The sequence below is a fragment of the Diabrotica virgifera genome, chromosome 3 (assembly GCF_917563875.1).
Source record: "Diabrotica virgifera virgifera chromosome 3, PGI_DIABVI_V3a".
NCBI lineage: Eukaryota > Metazoa > Arthropoda > Insecta > Coleoptera > Chrysomelidae > Diabrotica > Diabrotica virgifera.
The window spans coordinates 118,879,992-118,898,684 of record NC_065445.1 but is presented as its reverse complement, the minus strand read 5'-3'; the positions used below and the strand labels follow the sequence as shown (position 1 = coordinate 118,898,684).

At 34.4% G+C, this 18,693-nt stretch overlaps 1 protein-coding gene across 2 annotated transcripts in view; it reads left to right on the top strand.

Annotated features, from left to right (window-relative positions):
- The window catches only part of LOC126881266 (uncharacterized), a 56,655-nt gene extending 46,260 nt beyond the window's left edge, over positions 1-10,395 (top strand). Inside the window, exon 3 of one of the 2 annotated variants that reach the window (XM_050645447.1) lies at positions 10,007-10,395. In XM_050645447.1, the coding sequence (XP_050501404.1) occupies positions 10,007-10,327 (321 nt within the window). In that variant the 3' untranslated portion in view covers positions 10,328-10,395. Of the gene's footprint in view, positions 1-4,544; positions 4,934-10,006 lie in introns of those variants that run through there. The other variant, XM_050645445.1, reaches the window with a different exon arrangement.
- Positions 10,396-18,693: the final 8,298 nt, after the last annotated feature.

The following is an 18,693-nucleotide window of genomic DNA, read 5'->3' as shown; positions in this document are numbered from 1 at the left end:
TTGAATGAACGAGACAAAGGAAGTACACAGTCAGAAGTGAAATATAATATTTACAACTTCGACTTAAACCTAACGAATTTTGTACGAATGAAAACAGGAATCCTAGAAAACACAAATACCTTTATCATAGACACAGGAGCTGATATTTCAATACTGAAATATTCACATGATTTTATGAAGGAACATGTGAAACCAAACACAAAGGCGAAAATAAAAGGAGTAACTAAAGGAGAATTGCAAGTTGAGGGGAGAAGGGAGAAGTTGAGACCACAGTAGAAGTAAAAGGAACTCGATTTGAGCATATCTTTCAATTAGTTGAACCTAGCTTTACCATTCCAACCGACGGAATCATTGGGAGACACTTTATTTCAAACTTTCAATGCATACTAGACTACGCTAACCTTAAAATGCACATTAAGGAGGACAACGATTGTTACATTAGTACGAACATTTTGGATAATATAGATAATGACACGATAAGAATACCGCCTAGATGTGAAATTTACAGAGTCGTAAAAAATTTTCAAACACTGAAGAACGACAGGATAGTGGAACAACAGGAAATACAACCAGGAATATTCATATCGAGAGCAATTATTTCAAGTAATAATACGTACATCAAAATTTTGAACACAACCTACGAAACAGTAAAAGTAGAGGCAAACGCAATCAAAACGTTAGACATTAAATTATTCAACATATATAGACTGATCAACGACAGCAAGGATAGGAAAAAAGAATTACGGGAATCACTGAAGTTAGACATTCCAGAATACATACGCGATAACTTAGTATCTTTATGCGAAGAATATTCAGATATATTCGCCCTAAGGCATGACATGCTAACATGTAACAACTTCTACGAACAGAAACTGAGAGTTAAAGACCAAACTCCAGTATATATTAAGAACTATAGGACACCGCATGCACAAACAGAAGAATTAAACGGACAAGTACAAAAACTAAGAGACCAAGGAATCATAGAACCGTCTACATCAGAATACAACAGCCCAGTAGTGCTGGTACCGAAAAAAGCTATAGATGGAAATAAAACATGGAGGTTATGCATAGATTTTAGACAACTGAACAAGAAAATAGTCACAGATAAATTTCCATTACCAAGAATAGACTCGATATTAGATCAATTAGGAAGAACAAAATGGTTTTCAGTTATAGACTTAATTCAGGTTTTCACCAAATACCATTAGAGAAATCATCGAGAAAATACACATCGTTTAGCACGGAAAATGGAGAATTTCAATTTACCAGATTACCTTTTGGACTAAACGTAAGCCCGAATAGCTTTTCAAGGATAATGTCAATAGCATTTTCAGGATTAACACCAGACAAAGCATTTCTTTACATGGACGATATAGTAGTAATAGGAATATCTGAAAAACATCACCTAGACAAACTGAAAAAGACATTCGAGACATGTCGAAAATTCAATTTGAAACTTAACCCAGGGAAATGTCAATTTTTTAGAAGAGAAGTCACATATTTAGGATATGATCTTTCTCAGGAAGGAGTATCACCAGACAAAGCGAAATATGCAACGATTAAACAATACCCGATACCTAAGACAGCAGAAGAAACAAAAAGATTCGTAGCATTTTGTAACTATTATAGACGTTTTATTCAAAATTTTGCTGAAATATGCAGACCACTCAACAGATTATCGAGAAAAGGAGTAGAATTTTTTTGGTCAGAGAAATGTGAAAAAGCATTCAATAAGCTTAAATCACCTTTGATGAAACCACCAATCTTAAAATACCCGGATTTCAATAAACAATTTATCCTAACGACAGACGCATCCAACGAGAGTTGTTCTGCAATTTTAAGTCAAGATTACAACGAAATAAACCTACCGATAGCATACGCATCAAGAAGTTTTAGTAAAGGAGAATGCAATAAACCTATAATCATTAAGGAATTACTAGCGAGCCATTGGGGAATTAATCATTTCAAATGTTATCTGTATGGAGCACCAACATTTTTAGTAAAAACAGATCATAAACCACGAACACATTTATTTGCAATGAAAGAACCAACTTCGAATCTCACGAGGATCAGATTAGATCTAGAGGAATACGATTTCGAAATAGAGTACATAACAGGGAAAAATAACTACGCAGACAGCCTTTCAAGAATAACATTGCATCAAATAAAGAACCTATACATAGACAATACCCACATACTTGCTATAACACGAGCTCAAGCAAGAGAAAAGGAGAAAGAATCAAGGCAAACGAAGGCAGAAAGTGAACTCGCACTACAGCCAGAAACCACCAAACAGACAGTAAGAAAGGTACTAAATAATTTAGAGGCGCATAGACCATCAATTTTGTCCTTTGGAGTAGAACTAATCTCACCAAGACTGAGCATTATGGCCAAAAACAAAATAAAATGCAGCAAGAGCATAGCCACAGGATTCAATCATTTCGATTTAAACCAAGTATTGGCACAGCTTGATAAGCTGGCGGTAGAGAATGCAGTACGTAAAGTAAAGATATACGTAAATGATATTATTTTTAAATTGTGCACAATGGATGAATTTATTAAACAAGGAAACAAAATATTGAAAAATGTAGAGATATACATATGTGAAGTAACAGGAAAATAGAAGACGACGACGAAAAACGTAGATTAATAGAGGAATATCATAATCACCCGATATTTGGAGGACACGTAGGAAATAATAGACTAATAAAGAAGCTAAAAGCAAGATTCAGATAGAAAAATTTGAAAAAAGACGTAAGAAAATACGTTAAACAATGTCACAAATGTCAAATTAACAAACCGAAAAGAACACATGTCGAAGAATTCGTTATATTGGACACTTCTTCCAAACCATGGGACATAGTATACATAGATACGATAGGTCCATTCACTAAAAGTAATGAAGGTAATAGATACTGTATCACAATGTTATGTGAACTGACGAAATACGCGGTAGTATACAAGTGTGCAATAAAGAGGCAGAGATAATAGCCCGATGAATTTTTGATCATTTTATACCAACATACGGACTCATGAAACAAAAAATAAGAACAGACCAAGGCACAGAATATAAAAATGAAGTAATGCAGGAACTAACAAAGCTACTAAAAATAGAGCACAACTTCTCAACGGCATACCATCCACAGTCCATTGGAAGTTGTGAGAAACTGCACAGAACATTAAACGAGTACGTAAGAGCATTTCATAGACGAAGACAGAAAATCAGGATGTGTGTTGCAGAATGTTCACATACTGCTACAATACAACCCCTAATGCGTATCATGGCTACACACCGTTTGAACTGCTATAAGGCAGGAAAGTTAACCTACCGGCAGACCTTACACAGGAGATTCAACCATGTTAAAATATAGATGCCTACTACAATGAGTTACGGTACAAACTACAAAATGCACACGAGAGAGCTAGAACCTTCTTACTAAAGCACAAAAAAGAGCGGCAAGAAAAGCATAAGCCCAAAGCAACACCACAACACTTTAAAATAGAAGACCTAATACTGGTAAAAAGGGAAGGGAACAGAGGTAAATAACGTTAATTGTAAGATCAGAATGGAAAACAATAAAATCAAGGAAATACATAAGAATAGATTTTATGCTTACAATCCGAGAACACAGTGAGTGACAAGTGAACCGGGAACAATGTTGATAACGTACATTTTTTTTCTTTGTATTTAATTATTAGTTATAGGAAATAAATATTTAATTTGTTTTGATTAAAACGCAGTAATCAGTTGGTGGTGCTATCTGAAAATTTTCTTCCTTCTCCGAAATCAGAAAATTTTGCCAGGAGGGGAAAGATGTATTGGGGTTCACAGCATCCATTATTAAGCATCCAATTAAGAGCAAGACACACTCTTTTAAAATTTAAATGTCCTTTGTAAACAAACACACGTTTGTTTATTATACACATTACGTGACCCAGATTACTCCACACAAGTGTACCAGTTGTCAATCTTGTTGTGTCAGCAATCTTATATTACATATTCCTAATTCATGGCCAAAGCCAACTCAGCATAAATAATATCAACACTTTCTCTTTTATTTATATACACAGTAAACATAGGCAGTCATTCTAATTTCATTGCGTGATCAATCATCATTGATAATTGAGATACACCAGAGGGTGAACGTACATTAGCACACCAACTCTTTACAGTCGTACTCCGAGTTGAATAAATGCATATATACTGTGAGTAGTGTTTACTTCATCAACCCCTATCGTATGGGGTAACTACCCCCAACCACTCTGAGATGGTCCAGATGATGTAGAACCAATATAGCCGATTCAAAGCGTATAATGACATGACATATGCAATGTGGGTCTACCTTATAATGTTGCACATACCATTAGAAGAACTTATCTTATAAACTAGATTCACCACAACTACCAACCAAAATATACTGAGATATTTTGGACATATATCTAGATAATTGGACAGAAATAGTCAATCAAATTACATGACGCCACTACATCCTTATGACAAATCTATTTGGACAAAGTTTATGTAATACTTTTTCTTGTTTTAGATCCTAGTTGGAAAAAATGATTACTTAAACAAACTGTACTGGGAGATTGCCAAACCTTCATTTTTTGAATCATACTTTGACTCAGATGATTTTCGTCCTGTCCGAGCTGGATGGGAATCTCATACTACTAGTTACAATTCTTCGCTGTATATTGGAAAACAGTACTTTTCTGGCGTGAATTGGATAGGAAAAATATATAATAGCTATCCTAAGACAGATGAAAATGGTGCCGCTGTTTATGTTTTCGAAAATTATTTCGATCCAGAGGAACTCAAAATTTATAAAGGAGTTTATTACGGACTTCTATTATTTAGATACTAAAAATCTTTATTATATTATTTGTGATATTCAGTCTTTTGTAACAATTAAATAACAAAACCATATATTAACTAAGTATTTTTTATCATATACTCTATAAAATTCTATAGTTGTAACGTTGTCAAAATATTGGAAGATTTCATCCCGTTCTTATATCATGAATTTAAAATCCCTATCTTATGACAAACCCTGCATACTGTGAAACTTTTATTTTTGTGTATAACCCAATATGAATTGAGATCGATAGAAGTGTAACGCTGTTTTCGGTCTGCCTTAGTACCCTTTCAGATTAATACACTTGGTGTCTGACACCGGTGTCTGCCACCGGTGTTCAATTGCAGCAAAGCATTGTTTTAAATGAACGACTACAGGCGAGTCACTTTGAGTGTCTGGCTGATTTTAGTGGCTCAACAAGGCTTTGCTGCAATTGAACACCGGTGACGGTCATCGGTGTCAGACACCAGTGTCTTAGTCTGAAAGGGTGAAACGAATATGACAATAGACTACCCCAGCTAATTGAAAATAATATTTCAACCACTTAGATAGCTATCGTCCATCCTAGCTTAGCTCAATCTCTCAAGGTGTATGTTCGTCTTGTCCTAATCTTAGATATGAACTCTGAAAATTTAGAATGGAAGCAAACAAAACAGTATTTTTAACTAATCATGTTTATTGTTCAATAAAGATATAATAAAAATATGACTTATTAAATGCATTAACAAATATATTCAAATTCTTGCCAAGAACTAACAATTCTGGATTGTACTTATGTATGGCTTGTGGTATCTGGTTCGATGGTAATTTCTTGATGACGGATGGTACCGCTGTAGACTTCTTGTAGACCTGGGCAGATGTTCGGCCCTAGGCCCCTGCAGCTGGAGATGGTAGTCGTTGCAGTCTAGATGTCATGTCTTTATAGTTGCATCACTGGTGATGGAAGCTGGTGACTCCCGAAGGGAGAAAAGTTGGTTTTTATCCAAAAACTAGAATACAAAACGTGTATAAGTTTTGACATCAAGAAGAAAGGTAGGTTACATTGCCAAAAAGTATTCAAAAAGTAGCAGATGGCAAGGGTAAATTAAATGGAATTAAGATTGATACTACTAGTTAAAATTTGATTTACACGTGCATATATAAAAATTAGAAAGACATAGGTATTTAAAACTGACCATGTGGTCGTAGACAAGGAAGGTTAGGCATAGAAAGAAATGACTATAAGAAATTATTATAAAAAGCTGTATGAAAAACTCACCCCAAGAGAATATTACGTGTTGATGGAAAATAAATCTAATATTCGAATTTCATGCCTTTAAATAAATAAATTTTTCCCCTCCACTACTAATTGTCACTCTCATTGACATGACAGCGTAAAGTATTAGGAGATGGACAGATGTTCCGTACGATGATTTAGATTTTAGATGAAAAGATAGATAGGAAATAGAGGATAATAAAAGAGGTCGCCAACGAGTCTTTAACGAAGAAAACAGGTTAAACAAATAGAAGAAAATTATTAATGAAATATTAAATAAAATAGAATAAAATAATTATTTAAAAATAAAATATCAAAGATGTGACGTTTGCAACGTTACAAGGGTACTTACAGGAATTGGTTTGGTCATTGTATATAATATTATGAATTTTACTTTATCGCAGACAAAAAAATATGAAAACAAAACTAAATGAAGTAAAAGTCAGACTTACTCTCAATCTTTATTATAACTTCCGACGACCGGTTTCGCTCTTTAAACTTTGTAGAGCATCTTCAGGTCAAAGGTAACAAGTTACAAAATGCTACAAATAAAAACCAGAATTAGCACATTGTCTGGTTGTAAAAGATGCTAAAGATCCATATGATCAAGCCAATGTTGAATAACATACATAAAAGTAGCGAAATAGCATACCAATGCACATGCAAGCATTCATGGGGGTAGTGGTACAAAACTTCCCTCAAACGCGACAACATGCGCAGAAGTATGCTATACATAATCATGCAATCATAACGTGTCGTACTTACATTCGGATACAAGGTGCCATCAACTCAGTTTTCATTATCATGATGTTTCTTTTAAAGTTATGTTAACGGGATATGGTGGAATAGACGGGCGATGCAGCAAAGGTGAACAAATCTATGGGAATTAGGAGTTCTTGAGGGTGATGAGATAGTTGGTGCAAGTTAACCAGCAAATCTATGTCTGTTGTTATGTTTGTGTAAATCAAATTAGTGAATGACTTTTTTACAATTTTAATGTGTGTTGATTTTAAAGATTTTATTTTATTTTATTTTATTTTAATTTTATCTATATTTATATGTATATTAAAGAATTCTATTTATTATTAATGTAAGATTGACAACGTTTGGATCGTAAATGTATTGAGTAATTATTGTGTATGTTAGAATTTGATTGTGCAGTTGTAAAATGATTATTTTAAGGTCAAAACCAGATCTGTGACGTGTACTGCTCGTGTGGGACTATTGTTCTAATAAGAGGAGTAGGGTGATCGAAAGCTTATTAATTGTCGTTAAAATGCCATATCGGCAGTCAAATAATAAATAGCAATACAACGTAAAAAGGTGGATTTAAATTAAATTAAAAATTAAAACAGCAATGCAGGCAAACAAAACATTACAATTTAATGGTGGAGAATTGGAATAGAAATTAAATAGAAATATAACTGTATTAGGAAGTAATTGTTTGTGAATAGCAACTATGTTTTAAGTGATATAAGCTATGGATAGATATTAATAAACTATTGAACCAGATAATGGAAATTGGTAGTAAATTATACTTTCTTGGTATACCTACATTGTGCTATAAAATTTGTCAATAAATAAATACTTGCTAGTTATGTAAATTCACCTCACATAGAAACACACAGGACAAACGACGATACAACAAAAAGAGGGATTGTTTAGGTCTGGAGCACTACATTTGATTATTTTACTACATTTATATTTTAATTTCTTAAAATCTTTCTTCAGGTGTCAGTTTTTTAAACTTTGTGTTTTTTTATTTATAAATTATTGAGGGAATTATGAAGTATGAAGTGTCAGAACAAGCTAGGTTAGTTGTCTAATTCTTCTTCTTCATCATGTGTTGAGGGTTGCCAACATTCTGTTTTAAATATTCATGAAGTAATACATTATACAACCACGTTAGTATTGCTGATTCTAAATATGAATTTAATATAATATTACAACTACAAGCAATATACATTAACTCTATTAGAACCATCAAATGTTGATTTTAAGATTTTAAGAAATTAAAATATAAATGTAGTAAAATAATCAAATGTAGTGCTCCAGACCTAAACAATCCCTCTTTTTGTTGTATCGTCGTTTGTCCTGTGTGTTTCTATGTGAGGTGAATTTACATAACTAGCAAGTATTTATTTATTGACAAATTTTATAGCACAATGTAGGTATACCAAGAAAGTATAATTTACTACCAATTTCCATTATCTGGTTCAATAGTTTATTAATATCTATCCATAGCTTATATCACTTAAAACATAGTTGCTATTCACAAACAATTACTTCCTAATACAGTTATATTTCTATTTAATTTCTATTCCAATTCTCCACCATTAAATTGTAATGTTTTGTTTGCCTGCATTGCTGTTTTAATTTTTAATTTAATTTAAATCCACCTTTTTACGTTGTATTGCTATTTATTATTCGACTGCCGATATGGCATTTTAACGACAATTAATAAGCTTTCGATCACCCTACTCCTCTTATTAGAACAATAGTCCCACACGAGCAGTACACGTCACAGATCTGGTTTTGACCTTAAAATAATCATTTTACAACTGCACAATCAAATTCTAACATACACAATAATTACTCAATACATTTACGATCCAAACGTTGTCAATCTTACATTAATAATAAATAGAATTCTTTAATATACATATAAATATAGATAAAATTAAAATAAAATAAAATAAAATAAAATCTTTAAAATCAACACACATTAAAATTGTAAAAAAGTCATTCACTAATTTGATTTACACAAACATAACAACAGACATAGATTTGCTGGTTAACTTGCACCAACTATCTCATCACCCTCAAGAACTCCTAATTCCCATAGATTTGTTCACCTTTGCTGCATCGCCCGTCTATTCCACCATATCCCGTTAACATAACTTTAAAAGAAACATCATGATAATGAAAACTGAGTTGATGGCACCTTGTATCCGAATGTAAGTACGACACGTTATGATTGCATGATTATGTATAGCATACTTCTGCGCATGTTGTCGCGTTTGAGGGAAGTTTTGTACCACTACCCCCATGAATGCTTGCATGTGCATTGGTATGCTATTTCGCTACTTTTATGTATGTTATTCAACATTGGCTTGATCATATGGATCTTTAGCATCTTTTACAACCAGACAATGTGCTAATTCTGGTTTTTATTTGTAGCATTTTGTAACTTGTTACCTTTGACCTGAAGATGCTCTACAAAGTTTAAAGAGCGAAACCGGTCGTCGGAAGTTATAATAAAGATTGAGAGTAAGTCTGACTTTTACTTCATTTAAAATGAACTCTCACATGCAACCCATTCAAGATTTGAAAACAAAACTGTTTACAATTAGATCAAGAGTTCCGGCGCTGACTATTAGTTAATGCTATGCCTCCTTTGGAAGGTTTTTGTTTTTATTTTGGAAATCAATTTCCCCGAAGTCGTACAACGGCGAAATTGATGACTATGAAACACTTTCATTAGAACTTTATATATCCTATCGCCACCTACGCTTCAGAAACATGGACCATCAAAAAAGCCGATTAGAAGCATATAATGGCATATGAAATGTGAGTCTATGAAATTAAATACTAGAAGAAGTTAGCATACAAACTAGATTCACAACTATCATCCAAAATATACTAAGATATTTTGGACATATTATATCTAGAGATAAAAGGAGTGGAACGAATGATATTCGAGGGCAACGTAGCGGGCAACAGATCCAGAGGAAGATCTCCAGCAGGATAGAGAAATAATTGGAACAGGAGCAACATACACTGGAGAGATAATTGGACAGAAATATTCAAACAAATAACAAATTACATGACGCCGCTACATTCTTATGACAAATCTATTTGGACAAAGTTTGTGTAATACTTTTTCTTGTTTTAGATCCTAGTTGGAAAAAATGATTACATAAACAAACTGTACTGGGAGATTGCCAGACCTTATTTTTTTGAATCATACTTTGACTCAGATGATTTTCGTCCTGTCCGAGCTGGATGGGAATCTCATACTACTAGTTACAATTCTTCGCTGTATCTTGGAAAACAGTTCTTTGCTGGCATGAATTGGATAGGAAAAATATATAATAGCTATCCCAAGACAGATGAAAATGGTGCCGCTGTTTATGTTTTCGAAAATTATTTCGATCCAGAGGAACTCCTAGTTTTTAAAGGAGTTTATTACGAACTTTTATTATTTAGATACTAAAAATCTTTATTATATTATTTGTGATATTCAGTCTTTTGTAACAAATAAATAACAAAACCATATATTAACTAAGTATTTTTTATCATAATATACTCTATAAAATTCTATAGTTGTAACGTTGCCAAAATATTGGAAAATTTCATCCCCTTCTCATACCATGAATTTAAAATCCCTATCTTATGACAAACCCTGTATACTGTGAAACTTTTAGGGCTTGTTTTCATGTAGGCGGTTTGCCAGCGGTTGACGCCGCGGTTAGCCGACGTTTGCATCGTACACATGAGAGCGATTGACTGGCGGTCTCATTCCTCGCCTAGTAAACTTAAAACCGCCGCGGTTTAACGACAGATCGGTTCCATATGTACGATGTTGAGCGGTTGCATTTGTTTCTATGTAACTTGAACCCGGCGGTTGGGTTTTTCAACTAAACCGCGGCGTCAAACGTTGGCAAACCGCCGATGTAAACAAGCTGTTATTTTTGTGTATAACCCAATATGAATTGAGATCGATAGAAGAGTAACCAAGGGCGGATCCAGGACCGATTTTCGGGAGGGGTCATGAACTTTTTTTCGAGAGGGGTGCCGTTGGGTCTGAGGATAATTTTTAAAAATTTGGGTTACAATGGTAAGTTTTAAGGTGCTTTTCACACACTTTTCAATGCCATAAAAACATTCAAAACTTATCGTTATTAAAGCATTATTAAAGTCGGTAAAGATTCCTACACATTTCTTCGGATCCAAGTGCAGTTCTTTCAACAAGTTTAATACTATTTTTCCCAACGCTTCTCCTGTCAGCCCTTGTTCTTCCCCTCTTTCTGATTTTCACTAATTATTTTTATGTTCTCATAAGCGTCAATGAACTTGACAAAGTCTTCACGAATGTTGTTATTGTGTATGTATCTCAAATTTAGAGAAAGCTGTTCCACGTGGGGTACGTCGGTCATTTCGTCAAATATGACAGATTAAAAATTTGCACTTTGAACCTGATTCATTATTTGTTCAATTATTTCTTCACCACAACATGTTATTAATTGATTTTGACTGGTGCTACTAATGTATGTTGCTCGAGAAGATGCTGTGGATAGGTGTTTGTTTAAGAGTCTTACCTCCTGATGCGATTTTAAACCTTAACAATTCCCCTCATTATTAGATCCAGCATCTTCGTCCAGAAGCAGAAGGCTATGATCACGATGGCCTCTTGGAGGAATATTTGGTCGACTTAAGAACACTATAGACTCTACTATTAGTCATAGTCTTTTTCTATTTTCTAGTACCTATTTAGACATCTGAGAGTCTATCTGGCTAATGATTGACATTTGCGGGTTGCGCTAACTTTGTAGAAAATCCAGCCCAACCTGAACGCACTTCTTGTGGTATGATGTTTTTTCGTGGGTTTGTACGGCTCCGTCTTCGACCATGAGTTTGGTGAAAGATGTTAAAGGTTTCATGCCAAGACTTTGGGTTATCATCCCTTTATTGTGACCATATTTTTCGTTAGAAAAATAAAACGCAATACTTGATAAACATTCCCCTTTGACTGTGCGAAAGTACCAACCAACTCCTTTGTTCTAAGTGCTAGTGACCCAAATATTGCTTTATTTCTTTTCTATTCTTTGTGTGTACAGAATATGGAAATTGATACGATTTTGATGGCTGCCAAGGTCGTTCTAACAATTGGCACTTTGTAAAATTATCAACATTTTAATTTGCAAAACATTCTATGTCATTCTTTTCTAGTCATTCCATTCTAGTCCAGACAATAATGTATTTATCTCCTGTTTTGTACATATACATGTGTTTGAAACTAAAAACATTTGAACTACAAATATTTAAATTTATATTTTTTTAAATTCTCGGAGGGGGCCATGGCCCCCATGGCCCCCTCCCTGGATCCGCCCTTGAGAGTAACGCTGTTTTCGGTCTGCCTTAGTACCCTTTCAGATTAAGACACTTGGTTTCTGACACCGGTGTCCGCCACCGGTGTTCAATTGCAGCAAAGCATTGTTTTAAATGAACGACTACAGACGAGCCACTTTGAGTGTCTGGCTGATTTTAGTGACTCAACAATGCTTTGCTGCAATTGAACACTGGTGACGGATACCGGTGTCAGACACCAGCGTCTTAGTCTGAAAGGGTACTTACAGGGAATGGTTTGGTCATTGTGTATAATATTATGAATTTTACTTTATCGCCGACAAAAAAGTATGAAAAAAAAACTGTTTACAATTCGATCAAGAGTTCCGGCGTTGACTATTAGTTAATGTAATCACTTTGGCTCCTTTGGAAGGTTTTTGTTTATTTTGGAAATCAAATTCCCCGGAGTCGTACAACGGCGAAATTGATGGTTCATTAGAACTTTATATATCCTATCGCCACCTACGCTTCAGAAACATGGACCATCAAAAAAGCCGATTAGAAGCACATAATGGCATATGAAATGTGAGTCTACCGTATAATGTTGCGCAAACTATGAACCGCAAATCGCACAAAAAATTAAATACTAGAAGAACTTAACATACAAACTAGATTCACAACTATCATCCAAAATATACTGAGATATTTTGGACATATATCTAGAGATAAAAGGCGTGGAATGAATGATAGTAGGGGGCAACGTGCGGGTAACAGAACCCGTGTTGAGTTGCCCCCCCCCCCCCACTTGCAAAAATTAAAAAACAAATAGCCCTGATTTATGAGCTATTTATGAGCTTTCATATTCCGCAAATTAAAAATTTTGAGCTCGTTCCACTGAGCAGGAATTTAATATTTTAGTGGGGGGGACTGACTCAGCCCCCACTACTGAAAAATAGGGATATTGAATCGATTTTTGCGGCAGAATTACGAGCTATTTATGAGCTCTTGAAATGATATAGTTTCGATTTTTGAGCTGATCCCTTCTTCTTCTTGTAGTGCCTATCCGTTTCGGATGTTGGCGACCATCATGGAAATCTGCACTTTGCACACTGCTGCTCTGAAAAGATTTGTAGTGGTTGTGTTGAACCACGTTCGTAGATTTTTCAGCCAGGAAATCCTTCGCCTTCCTGGTCCTCGCTTTCCCTCTACTTTTCCCTGCAAGACCAGTTGCAGCAGTCCATATCTCTCACTGTTCTTCATGATAAGACCGAGGTATTCGATTTTGGCTGTTTTTATTTTGATTAGCTGATCCCATTCACCCCCAAACAACCCTTTAATTGATTTTACTTAAGAGGAACATGCTGAAAATAATTAAAATATATCGTATCACGGATATTATTCCAATAGCTTATAGATTCAAAGAATAAACTCTTAAATCATGCGCATTTCGATTATTGAGCTACAACCCCTTCGCAAGAAAACCACCCCATTTTCCAGGCTTAAGAGAGAGTTGTACTTAAAATGCATTAAATTAATTATTTGGCGACTAAATATCGTTTAATAATTTATGAGCTCCCAAAATACGCGCCATTAGGTCATTAAATTGCAATTTAATATAAAGATCATTTACCTAATGTGCCTTTACCACCTGAACCTGTGATAACTAGATGGTGAACATGGTTAAATTCTGTAAATTTCATAACCGATAATTTTGATGGAGTTAGAGAGGTCATTAAATGACATAATGGCATAACTACAAATTTTGTAGTTTCGATGTAGACGTGACTCAGGTGTTGTGAAAAATGTGTGGATGTTTTAAAAAAACCGTTATTAAAAAGTAATTTGACACATATCCAAACCAATTTTGTAAATATTGCTTAGCCAACTACTGAATTAGAAAAGCGAAAAATTTTTTAGACCAAAGTATTGAAATTATCAATTCATTAAATGAAATAATTAAACACCTTGGTGAAACCAACAAAGTGTATCAAAAATTCTGCACGGTGTTAAAAAAAATGAGTGATATCAAAAAATATTTAAAAAAAAAAATATTAAGACGGGGAAATGTGAAGATAATTTAATTTTAAAGGCAGAACCCTCAATTAACAATATTTTGAGTTTGCTTCTTTAACTTCATGTGAAGTAGAAAGAATTGTTACCGTGTATGCTTAAACAATTACAATCAGATATACCTACGGCTGTCTTTTGTAGAAAATTTAGAAAAACCTTTAATAATATAAAGTGTTAATAATTATTATTGTAATAATAAATAATAAAGAATTATGATAAATATAAAGAATAAACGAATATAATGATGTAGGTTATAGAAATTTGTCCATTGGCGTCAAATAACTAATTAAATACTTTCAAAACAAGGATTACTGCGTTTTTTATTTATATGCAATAAATGCATAATAGCATATTAAGTGCATATTTCAACTGTTTTTTGTGCATACTTGCATGCATATTTTAGGGTTTTTTAAGCGCATATTTCCCGAGCTCTACATATAATCAATGAGGGACTAAAAACATTCCTTCAAAGAGAAATTCCACAAGAGCAAACTGGATTTACCAAAGGTAGAGGTACTCGAGAACACCTGTTGAATATAAGACAGATAATCGAAAAATCTAGGGAATTCAATATTCCACTGTACATATGCTTTATAGATTATCGACAGAGTTAAGTGGAGACACTTATGGCGAATACTAAAAGAAGTAGGCGTACCACAACATCTTATTTCACTTATAACTGAACTATACTGGATCAGTTAAAGTGCTTGACACACTTTCAAACGAATTTCATCCAGAACAGGGTATCAGACAGGGATGTATGTATACTATCTCCACAATTATTCAATATATATGGGGAGCATATTATGAGAAGAGCACTTGAAGGATGGGAAAAAGGCATCTCAATAAATTGTCATAAAATAAACAACCTATGTTTCGCAGAGCCCTTCTTGCAAATAGTCAAGCCGTGCTGATTAATCTTATACGACTGGTTGAAAACGAAAGTTAAATATTTGGTCTGCAATTGAACATATCAAAGACAAAGATCATGATAGTGCATATACTACATAACAGTCAACAACACATAACCACAATTGACCGGTTTGAGATTGTGAGCTCATACTTATATCTGGGATCATTAATCACACACACAGGGTCACTACACGAAAAATGACCACAAAATGGAAGGACTGTCAAATTTCAAGAGCGTTAAAGATGAGGTTAATCAACTGCTTAATATTCTCAATACCGACCTAGGGATGTGAATCTTGGACCCTGAGTAAATAGGAAAGAAGAAAGATAGACGCGACAGAAATGTTCTGTTGGAGATGAATGCTACGAATTCCTTGGACCGACCATAGAACAAAAAATAATTCAATTTTAAGAGAGCTGAAAGATAGCCAACGACTCCCCAGTAAAGTCCATCTCCAACAATTAAAATACCTTGGACATGTTATGAGAGCAAACACAGAAAACATGGAAAGACTCATTATACAAGGAAAGATGGAAGGCCGAAGATCACGAGGAAGATCCCCAACAAGATGGATCGATGAAATTACAGGAATATGCAAAAAACCTATGCATGAGTTAAAAGAAATGACTAGAGACAGAGATCTTTGGAGACGGACAATACACGACATCACGTCGACCACAACACTCCCTCCGGGGGGTCAGGATTAAAGAGAGAGATAAAGGCGGTAAAGCTCAATATTATAGCGTCTTCGCCATACTCCAGCGTTTCTCAACGTTTTACCATTTGCGCCCCAATTTTCCCTAATTATTTTCACCGGGCCCCCCCTCGTTCAATAACAATATATCTATGCAATATATACCTTGAGCAGCATGAAACCTAATAAACTAAAAAGACATTGGGAAACGCTTCGTAAGCCATTAACAAACCCCGAGAATTCTTCGAGTTATAATTAAACGGGCGTGAAAAGCATAAATTAGTTTTAATAAAAACTTTGACTGTGAATAAAATAGCTTTACTTGCCTCTTATAAAGTCTGATATTAAATAGCCAGATCTAAAAAGCCTAACACTATTGGTGAAGATCTTATATTACCAACTGCAATCAAAATTGTAGAAACTGTGTTTGGAGATAATTTTGCTAAAAAATTGGAGTTTATACCTCTATCAAATGATACTGTTGCCCGCCGAATTGGTGATATAGCTGAATATGTACAGGATCAGCTAATCAGGAAATTGCGTGAAAAGCCGTTTTCGATTCAGCTTGATGAGGCAACAGTAGCAACAAATATGCTCATTTTACTGCCTACGTTCGATTTTGTGATGGCAGATCAGTAGCAGAACTAGTTTTCTGCAAACCAATAGAATTGATAGCATTTTAGAAAGTCGCTTGCATTATTTGCTATGTTAAATGATTATATAAATGAAGCAAACATAGAGACACTGTATGATCAACAGAGAAGCTCTGGCTTGAATATTGTGCTAACTACGGTTGTAACAATAGTTAATTATCTACATAAAAATGAGACCTTTGAAAACTAGAATCTTTTCTTTACTTTGCAAAGTCATGGATGCGGTACATTCAGCATTATTATTTTATTGTGAGGCAAGCTGGTTATTACGTGGGAAATTTTTACAACGTGTTTTGAATTAAGACATGGAATCGCCATTTTTCTAGAAGAAGAAAAGAGGCCGCAAGCCAAGATGTTTCACGATGGTTTATTTTTGATGAAATTGAGTTACTTGGTTGATATATTCGAGAAACTAAATATTTTGAACTTACAACTTCAAGGGGCCAATACACATATATTTGATACGAATGATAAAATTAACGCTTTCTGTAGAAAATTGAAATTGTGGAGCAGGAATTTAAAGCAAAAAACCTAGAAATATTTGAAAATGTGGATGAATGTTTTAAAACTTACCAAGTTGAAGAACAACACGTGAAAGTTGTTTTTGTAACCATTGAAAATCATTTAGCAATGCTGACAAAAAATTTTAAAAGATACTTTTTTGCCGACGACCAATTAATACTTACCTAATAGTTATGAGTGGGTCGGGAATCCGTTTCAAATTACACCCGAAGAGCTCTCTACTGCAGAAGAAGAAACCTTCATAGACTTCACAGCAAATACCGAAATCAAGAAACAGTTTAACATTAGATCCCTCTTTGAATTTTGGGCAGGGGTAAATGATGAGTTTTCTGCACTGAAAACCAGAGCGTTTCGTATACTATTACCGTTTTCACCATCCTACCTTTGCGAAACAGGATTTTCCGCGATGGCTGCTTTAAAGACCAAATATAGATCGCAGCTAAATATAGACAAAGAACTGAGAGCGTCTATTTCTAATATTACACCCTGTTTTGATAAGCTTTGCTCTGCAAAACAGGCCCAAGGAAGTCACTAATTTACATTAAATTAGTTGATTTAATATTCAGTGCTCATAACTATGTATAGCTCCTTGTTCATGTGTATTTTATTTTTTTGTTTGTCAGAATTTTGTTTTGCTTTGATTTTAGTAAATTAGTCAATGTTTTAGGTGTTTTTTTATATATTTTCACGCCCCCTCATTGCTAAAAGCGCGCCCCCCTAGGGGGGCGCGCCCCACAGGTTGAGAATCACTGCCATACTCCATTTCCTGCACTCCTTTATAGATATGTCTGAGGATTTTACGTTCAAAACAGCCTACGTCCTTCATCACTTTTTGTCATCGTCCACGTTTCTGACGCGACTAATAGTTACTGCTCTTCAGGGACGATTTAAAAAAAATAATTATTTATTTAAAATATCAGAAATGTAAAAGAATGAACTTTATTAAACCTTTGTTCTTTGTTCTTAATGGTTACAATGTTATAGTCAGACTGAATAATAATTAATTAAATGGAATACATAATGGCAGAATCTCTTAATGACACAATCTGGAAGAACAAACACCTAAGACAAGACAAAAAAGCAAGAATCTATAAAGCGACAATTAGACCTATATTGACTTACACGGCGGAGACAAGACCTGACATATCTAAAACGAGACGACTACTAGAAACAACAGAGATGAAAATACTCCGACGAATATCAGGGAAAAGTCTGTTGGATAGGGAGAGAAGCGAAAATATACGAAGATCAATGTAGAAGACAAAAATAGATGGGTGACAAAACGGAAACAGGAGTGGAACGAACACATTAGTAGAATGGCAGAGGATAGGATAGTACGAATAGCACGAGATAAGTCACCAAATGGACGAAGAAGTATTGGCAGATCAAGAAAAAGATGGTGCGATAACCTAAACAATTTCGGAGGCTAATATTAAAGAAGAAACAGGCTTTAAAGCCTACATACAAGAAGAAAGAAGAAGAAGAATACATTATACATTGGAAAAATAAATAATATTTCATAAGTTGCAGTTTTCGATTCATGTCGTTCATACTCATAATAGATCTGTTTGGAGCAAAATTCAGATTTAGTCGTTAAACATTTTAAACTATAACGTGTTGCCATACATTTTGCGCGTTTACCTAATCTAACCTAACCAAAC